This window comes from Phalaenopsis equestris, unplaced genomic scaffold (genome assembly GCF_001263595.1).
Source record: "Phalaenopsis equestris unplaced genomic scaffold, ASM126359v1 Scaffold001035, whole genome shotgun sequence".
NCBI lineage: Eukaryota > Viridiplantae > Streptophyta > Magnoliopsida > Asparagales > Orchidaceae > Phalaenopsis > Phalaenopsis equestris.
The window spans coordinates 66,859-76,598 of record NW_018165474.1 but is presented as its reverse complement, the minus strand read 5'-3'; the positions used below and the strand labels follow the sequence as shown (position 1 = coordinate 76,598).

At 31.9% G+C, this 9,740-nt stretch overlaps 1 protein-coding gene across 1 annotated transcript in view; it reads left to right on the top strand.

Annotated features, from left to right (window-relative positions):
• The first annotated feature begins 2,337 nt into the window (after window positions 1–2,337).
• Window positions 2,338–9,740, top strand: part of LOC110032833 (proteasome subunit alpha type-2-B) — a 70,074-nt gene continuing 62,671 nt past the window's right edge. The window contains exons 1-2 of the mRNA XM_020736594.1: window positions 2,338–2,530; window positions 2,633–2,709. Coding sequence (XP_020592253.1) covers window positions 2,490–2,530; window positions 2,633–2,709 — 118 coding nt within the window. The 5' untranslated portion in view covers window positions 2,338–2,489. The remainder of the gene's footprint in view (window positions 2,531–2,632; window positions 2,710–9,740) is intronic.

Below are 9,740 nucleotides of genomic sequence, written 5' to 3'. Positions count from 1 at the left end.
ATAAAATATGTATGAAAATCTCAACATATATTTCTCTGGTCAGTGGGAACCATTGTAGACTGTTCACATTTAAAATCTTCATCATTCTCATTCATTCGCCAAGATTTCATGACATTTTCAAGAACAAAAAAACTTTCAGTGAGGGTGTTTGTTGGCTTTGAGGCACCACGACAGATGTCATTCATGGACTCACTTCTTTGCGTTGATAGGATCCCCATCCCAAATATTTCCTTATTGAATGTCGTTAACCATTTATGCCTGATATTGTACAAACTATTCAACCAAGCATTCTCGTGTAGATTTCCTAGCTCAATCATTGTACACCAGGTTTCTTCAAACTCCTCATCGGAGTTGCATCTACCCATGCATTTATAAAAATGCTCATTGACTCTTTTGGTGCTCACACCACAATGTACTTTTGAAAATAATTTCTTGTAAATATGTCATTGGCATAATCTATGTCTGGTGTGCGACATACACTCTTCAATTGCTCTGACCATTGCTTGATCCTGGTCAGTGAATATTGTTCTCAGGTGCTTGTTATCCATTATATAGATAAATGAATTGAATAGCCCTTGAATGAGGCAACTATTTTATCTGACAAAAAGCCAACTCCAAATAAAACATTCTGTTAGTGGTGGTTCACACTGACAATATGAGCACAACATAAATTGTATTTATTTAGTCTATAACTTATATCAAATATTATGTTATCCCCAAAGCAATCGTAATCAAGCCTGGATGTCCCATCACTCCAAAAGAAATTCAACAAAATATTAGACTCATCAATTTGGACGTCCCATGCAAACATCGTATCCTCAACTTGCCTCTCAGTGAACAATCGTAGTAGAGAATTATCGTCCCCATGTTCAATTTTAACTCTTCTCTCTCTTTGTATGAAAGTATAAGCATCCCTCTTCGTGCAACCAAGATTTTCCACACCCCCGAATTCTGCAGCCAAAAAACTAAATGCATAGCTTGTTCTAATCTCTGATTGTGTCATCGATCTGAGCACTCCTGCATTGATATCACTCATCTTTCAGCTGGAACACAATAAATATTTGTCATCGTTCGCCGCCAAAGGATGATTATAACATTTTGTAAATTACTTAACTGACCGGTTACCTTCGACAATCCTTGTGTCTCATCTTCTGTACTTCATCGTCACATTGTTATTCAATTCTTTCTTGAAACCAGCATTACCACAAAATAAAATCCTCTGTCTTAATCATTTTTTAATTCGACCAAAAACCAATGTGGTTCTTTCTTATAGTGAATCCAATTTGGTGTGCATATGCACAATATTGTTCATAGGCTTTCTTCTCATTATGAACCACTGCGCGAAGTAAGCTATCTGCAATTGGATCAATCCACACAGTTACAGACTCAGGGAACTGCAAATTTCAACATACCACCATTGGAATGACAAAAATAACACTTCAAGAAAAGCATTTATTAAATCCAATAAGAGTAGTATAAAATGATACATAAATAATACCATAATACATAATACCACAATAATAATACAACAATAACACAAATGTATATTTCAAAGCCAATAAGACAGAAATAATACAAATATAATATCATAATTCCACCAAAACAACACCAAAATATCACTAATTATAATGACAATATAACACTCCAATAAAACCATTAATTAGATCCAATAACACTAGTATAACCCCAAGATAAAACCTAAATAACACCTAACTACAATTATAAGCAAAAAATTAGGACAAAAACAACCACAATACCAGTCAACATAAAATTCTAACTAAACTGGTAATTAGAACCAATACTACAATTATAACACCATGATAATACCTAAATAACACCACGATCACCCTCTAACATAATAGTAACATTGCAATCAAATAATAATAATCACACCAGAATAGCTCCACAATATTATAATTAGGACGACATTAATGACACCGGTAATTACAAAGAAATAAGTTCACATGCGAAATGCTTCCTGTCGCAGCTAATAAGCTCAGCTCATTGACATCATTATCGCAATTATTTTACGATTACATCAATATTTCTTGGTCGAAAGAGAATTTCATTAGATGATTTACTCAGTCAATACAAACACAAATGGGAGCTCAGCTCATTGACATCATTATCGCAATTATTTTGCGATTACATCAATATTTCTTGGTCGAAAGAGAATTCCATCAGATGATTTAACGAACACAAATGGAAAAAGAAAACAATTAAAAATAATTTCTAAAATCAAGATCGAAATGAAAACAAATATTGTTTTTTTCAATTTGAGGGGATACAAAAATAAAAAAAAGTACCTTTAAATTTTTTTTTTTGATGTTTGGCCATTATTCCACTTTCCCTTTTATCGCTACCGCACGTTGAATAATTTTTCCTCGCAAACACTGTCTTGCGTGAGGGTTCACTTTCCCGATCGCCTTGGAAGAAGCTGCCTGGTGGCACAGCAGTTCCCGGATTTCTCTCAGTTCGGTGACCGGACGATGGGCGATAGTCAGTACTCTTTCTCTCTCACCACCTTCAGGTTCATATATCTCCATTTTGCTCCGTTTTCTCCTCTTCCTTTTTCTACCGCCGCCCGGCAATTTTTTTGGCTTCTTAATTCTGTGTTCATTTTTTTTTTCAGTCCTTCAGGGAAGCTCGTACAGATAGAGCACGCTCTAATGGCTGTCGGATCCGGGCAGACCTCTCTTGGGATCAAAGGTATCTCTTTAACTTTCCCGATTACCTTACCCCGTCTTGTTTCTCTTAATTCTTAGAACCCTGCACTATTTTTATTGATTTCTTCAAGTGTCAAACATATGATCCGAGGCCTTCAATACCGGAGACATGCGGTTGGTGCGAGGTGCCTTGTAAATTAGTAGGCACGTGGGTAGGGAACCGGATAAGAAAACGGGCCTGAAATATAAATTTGTATGTGAACTCCCTGGATTGTTGCTTAATTTTATTTTATTGTAGCTTTTGGTGGTCGATAGCTCTACTTTAGGTGACTCCAAGCTTCAGTGCTTAATTGGCTGACTTGTGCTGTTCTAGTTCACTGAGCAGCTTATCTACAATTTTTTCCGGTACTCTCCTTAGGGTACATTGGAGATCGAGCCAATATTTTTGTGTTTTAGATTCAGGTTATGACTTAGAAGGCGACGTGATTTGGAAAAGACAAATAACTTCATATTGCGGCAGTTCAAGTTTGTTTATTAGGTTGGTAATGTCAATACCTAATGCTTCTTTTTCTTATTTTGAAATGTGGAAACTTTGCTATAAATTAGGTATTTGACGAGAAGGTTCAAAAACCCAGTTAATAGCTATATTTAGAAACCTTGGAGACAACTTTTTTTTTTTGGGTTTATGAGTGGGTTCTTGTTATTACTATTCATGGATAGTAGGGTCGAACCACTAGCTGTGTTGCATTGCCATGGGCGATTGAGCTTTGTTCGTTATACATTGTAGTTATAATGATAGGTGGTAACATAGATTAGTAACTTTTAAACTCTATGATAGGTAGATAGGATAGTTTTTTGTATTACTCTATTGGTGAGATTAATAATTGTATGCTTTGAGAGACTTTGTCAAAGTTAATTTTTGGGAAATATGGTGTTATGATATTGGGATCACTACATAGCATGAGTCACAACTATGCATTGCTTTAAAAAATAAAATTTTAATTTGTTTGCAATGGAAGAGACAAATATCTTTCTCATTCTCTCATATGAATGCGAAGTCACTCTTTTCTGCTTTCCTATTCTAGTGCTACAAATAAACTCTCAAGAGTTGTAGACTAATAGTGGAATTTCTGTAGACTTAATGCACATTTTTTTTCAAACTTGTTTTCAACTCAAAAGTTTTAATTCAAATTGCTAGTATTGGTAATTAACATATTTCTCAACAATCCGAGGTGGGACTAAACTGGCACCCTTGCATGTCTTAATGAATATGTCACTAATGTGAGAACTCTCCTCATTAATTGCCATTTCCCTCCTTCCTTGAAGGAAAGTTTTTAATTCCATTTGAACTTGTGCATTTAAATTTCACTCATTTACGTAAAGTTTGTGTACCCACTTTTGAATCTCATTCAACCATCGTTGGAATTACCAATACTCATGGGAGCCACAAACTATTAAACCACTCAGGAATCGTAGACTTAAGTAGGACCAAACTTTGTCCTTATACCATGCATCAAGCCTATTTTTAATCAAAAAACTTAAGTTCGTGGTTGAGAGCTAGCCATCAACATTTCTGCACCATCATATTTTTAGTAAATCAATTTGCGATGAAACTAATTTCCTCATGCCCTTTAAAAGAAGTAGCTTAAATAACAATGTGAACTCTAAAAATTTGTAAGTTGCACATTTTTTTAATGACTTTAGGGCCAAAACTTTCTCATTTGCTGTTTTTGTTATGTGAAGTTGGAGCAAAATTCTATCGAATGATAAACATGCTTTCTTATGAACTACCTATTATGTAAGTCCTTGAAGGCAACTTGTCACCCTTTATTGTACTAAGGGCCATGCAGTTGCAAGTGACATGGGTTTACTATATTTCTTTTGCATGCATGGCACTTTTGGTGTTTGACTTAAAATAAATGGATGCAAAGTAAAATTTTGATGTATTGGAAATTCTCCACACCCCATTTTCTTAGTGGATGAAATGCATTCAAACCAATTTCTTCTCTTTCTCACGGCGAACTCGAGAGATCCTTTGATGTCCTCAATCCATCTTGCCATTGTTGTCATCACATTCCTGCCTCTATCAACCTTGATTCCACCTCCTTTTGTTGTCATCATATATGATAAATGAAGGCTATGGCCAACCAAAAGGGGGTTTGAATTGGTGTGAACTTAGTAGATCCTTTGATGTCCCCGACCCAACTTGCCATCGTTATCATCACATTCCCGCCGCTGTCAATCCCGAGACCACTTCCTTTTGTTGTTATCATATGTGATAAATGAAGGGTAGGCCAACCAAGAGGGAGTTTAAATCGGCGTTATAAAAACATATTGTAAATAAATGAATGATGTGCAAATTAAAATGATGTTAAAAGTAAATAAAAGGAAGTGCATGTTGAAAAACACAAAAAATAAAATTTTACATGATTTTATCTCAACCTTTCTAAATCCATGCCTAATTCTCTTCCATATTAGGATTTCACTCTCCATAATTACTAACATAAGCTAAACTCCTTTGCTCTTCATGCTTGTGGAGACATTGTCACAAACCTAGCACAATCTTTTTAATAGGCAATTGGAACCCAAGACTAAAAATACAATGTGTGAAAGGCTCACTAAGTTTATCCTAAACTTGGTAATAGAAAGCTAAAACAAATTAAAAATATTTAACAAAGAGATTTGACAAAATATTGCAAGTAAACAAAAGAAAAAAAAAGAGTGATATTGTAAACTCTGATTGAAAATTAACACCTAGGGACTTGGAAATAATATGAAGTTTGATTGTTTTCAAGCTTCGGGAATGAAATTTCAGCCATTGGAAAAACATAAATAGATTTATTAAATTTTGCTTTGGAAGATTAGAGCATAAAATATTTTTAGTCAGAATTTCAGTTGTTTCTTAAGCTGAGGTTTGTCGTTATTTATAAACTCAAATTAATACCAAAATACTAAGCAACATTTTAGAAAGTAAATCTTTTTTTTAGTTATCCAAAAAGAGCAACAAAAACAGTTTAGTATGCATGTTATTTTTACTATGCTAGTTGGGTCACTTGGTGTCTTGATGTGAGCACACTGGAGTGACTTTGGTGTTCTTTATTGCATGTGAGTCTGAGTTGTTTGTAGTGACAAGCTTGTAATTCTTTTGGATTTTGTATTAAACTTAATTTGATGAATATAAATAACACTTATAACATATTATATATAATTTTGTATGTAATAGCATGATAGATCTAATGAAAAAAAAATTGGAAGGCAAATTTTTAATTATAGAATAATTATTTATTTAATTCCATTTCAATCTTAATTAAATAATAAATCAAAAAATAAAAATATATTCATTATAATGCCCTAAAATTTTTTGATAAAATCTATTTAACTATTTTTAAATAATATTAAAATATAAATTAATTTTGATAAATTTGAAATAATTCTCTTGGTGAATTTCCCAATGATAGCTTGAGCCAAAAGCAAAAAAAGAGCATTTGACAAATACAAAATTGACCTATCTGTCTCTTAGACTTTTATTTTCTTTTATTTAATCCATGAATGGGATGACTATTATATTTATATATTTTCTTGATTATATAACTAAACATCCCCATAAATCTATGAGTAATATAAGCTTAGAATATTAACATATATATTCTCTACGGCAACTTAATAAGAAATCCCAAAGTGAAGAGGTTAAGCATAGATAATATTGTAAAATACATACTGATAATCATGCCTAACATGAGATTCTATCATGCCTAATTTTCTTCACAATTAACAAAATTTTCTTCTTTTAATTGTTTTGTAAATATGTCAACATTCTAAAGATTGACATTTTTTCATCCATATGATATCTAATAAAAATGATGTCCATTCTCAATATGTTGGGCTTGTGATTGCTAATTTATAATTTTAGTCAGGCTAATTGTACTTATGTTGTACACTTTACTAGAATGAATTATAGCCTGCCTTCATAGTCTTCTGTTTGTTGACAACCAAAACATTTTGTGCAGCATAGCTATGCCAATCAACATTAGTAAGGCTTTATAGGGATAAAGGCCATATAATTCTTCTTGTAGGACTAAGACATGGGTGAAGATCCTATAAATTAAGAGGTGGAAGATATGTTTTTCTGATAGACATTGCTTCCAACATAGCCAACAATAGAATAACTAATTAGTTCCAAATACAATTATTTTTTTTTTTGGATGCTACAAACCTATTTAGATGTGTTAATCAAATAACTAAATATACACTTATTGCAGTTAAATGCGGTTCCTTGTGTTTTGTTTGAAAATGTGCAAATAAATCAAAAACAAACATAAAATATGTATTACTTGTAATAAGATATAATAGTTTTTTCTGAATCATTTAAATCTAATTTAGTGGTTTGTCTAGTGTGATTTTACTAGATTGGTATATTTTCATGTCAAATCATTAGTGTATTTTGCTTGATAGATGAAATTGTCACTTTTGTATTGCTTGACTTGAAATCCTATTGAATGTTTAGTTCTCCATCATGCTCACTTCCAACTTTTTACTCAAGATAAATGAGAACTTATAATACAAAGGCTAATTTTTATTTCTAAATGATATTCATATACATAAATCTTAAAAAATATTTTATTATCTCCTAGTTTCTTCATGCATTGTGCGGTATCTTTTATAACCTCACTAAAATTATTATGTGCTTAATTTATTATTCCATTATCTAATAGCCTATTTCAGTTTATACAAATATTTCTTTGAAGAATAAGTATGATATGGATAATCGATATATTCAAATAACAGGGGTTGGTATAGAAAGCTATTTTGGTCGGTAAAGTCATTAGATTACACTTTTGTCATCCATTTAAATGAGTTTCAAGTTTCTCATAGAAAGTTTAAGAAGGATGTAGTTTAATGTCTTTGTAGTTTTACCATGGTTGGAAAGGTTTTTTCAAAGTTTATCCTGTCCACTTGTGAATACCCTTGTTTGACTAATTTTACTTTATTTCTAACAATATATTCTAGGTTATCTAGCTTATTCCTAAAGATCTATTCAGTTCCAATTATATTATGATATTTAGATTCATGGAATAATTGTCAAACATAATTGCTGAAAACATTATTGCATCGTCTTACAATCTAGAATTCATCTTTCAAAGCTTTATCATTATTCTTAGCTTTTATTACAGAAATACAAGCTGAACGATCTATCCCCTCTCTAGTATGTCTTAAAAATTTAACACTTTGGGATGGATCATCTATAATTATGTCCTTAGGATGGCTCATGACATTTTTATTCTTTAAATGTTGGCTCGTCTCATTTTTCTTCAAAATTACTTCCTTTAGTTTTTTGATATGTTTTTTTATATCATTTTGAATATGTTCTATCAAGTTTCCTTAAAAATTAACTAGTACATGCTCTTCTACATCATTTTTTTGGTAGTTGAAAATTCTATAATTGTAACTAATATTTGAGTATCTGAGAAATATGTCATCATGAGAATTTTTTTCAAATTTTTTTGTTTGCTCTTTAGGTTGTATAGAGTATAATATTTACATTGAAAACATGTAAATGACCAATTTTAGATCTTCCTTTGAGATATTTTATATGGTGTCATCTTTAGAATTAGCTTCAAATTTACTTTATCGATGTGATAACCGGTCATAATCTTAAGATGTTTATCATATTGGCAAATAAGGATCTCATCTATCAAAACCCTATTTATAGTATTCTTACAAAAACGAAAGAAACAATATCTAAGAAAGGAGATTTGAGTGTGGAATACCCTTTGTTGTGGCTCATATATAACTTGTGCCACGTTAATCTAACTCTTGATGGTTAAGTTAAATAATAAGAGACTTTGATACTACTTAAAAGGTATAGATCATCAGACTTGCAAATAAATTAAAAAAATTGCAAAAGTAATATTATATATTCAAGAATAATTAAAAGAAAGTGCAAGAAGATAGTGCACTAGATAAAAATTTATGTGGTTTAGCCTCAATCAGCCTAAGTTCATGCCTGATCCCATCCTAGATTAGGATTCATTGCCTTTACTTCTTACATCAAGCTTAAACTTCTCTTCTTCTTAAGCTAGTGGAGAAATCATCATATTTTAGAAATCTCCTTAATATGCTAGTGCAATCCAAATATAAAAATACAATGTGAAAGACTCACCAAGTGATTCCAATCCTTAGCAAAAGAAAACTAAAGCTAGCTACTAAGTTTGAACAAAGAGATATAGCAAAATCTTGCTAGAAGAAAATGCATTAAAAATATAGAGTTTTAATAAACTTGATGATCACTGCACACTAGCCAAAGAAACTTGTAAATGATGTGAACTTTGATTGCTCTCAAGCTTTGTGAATCAAACACGAGCCCTTAGAAACTTAAAAATGGATTTTGAAAGAAAAAAAAAACTTTCATTATAGGAAATATACATATTATGGTCGGACATTTCCAAAGCTAATCGGGCATATCTTCGATGCTAATCAAGTTCTGTGTCGGATTTACGTTGCAAAATGTTGACGTTAAAATGGGCGTCACTAATTGGTTTTGCGTCTGCATTTATGTTAAATTTTTATTTACGTCAGCATTAGCGTCGTACGAATCCACCGTCGTGAATTTTTGTCAAAAAAATTGTCGACGCAACCTTTAACTTTGTATTTGTGTCCACCATGGTTAGCATCGACTTAATTCCGACGCAAAATTACAGTATGCGTTGAATTAACGACAACAAATATCAAAATGATTATTATTTTTTTTTGAGTCCGATTTTTTGACGCTAATCCGACGCAAATATGTAAGAAACAATAAAAAGGTACAATAGATCAATAACGACAAATATAAAATTGATTATTGTATTTTTTGTGTCGGATTTTCAGACGCTAATCTGACACAAACCTGTAAGAAACAATAAAAAAATTGCAGCAGAATGATTAAAATTTCACATAAAATTGATTATTGTATTTTTTGTGTCGGATTTTCCGACGCTAATCTGACACAAACCTGTAAGAAATAATAAAAAAATTGCAGCAGAACGATTAAATTTTCACGTGCCCGCATAGAAGAAACACAAACATAGTATCATA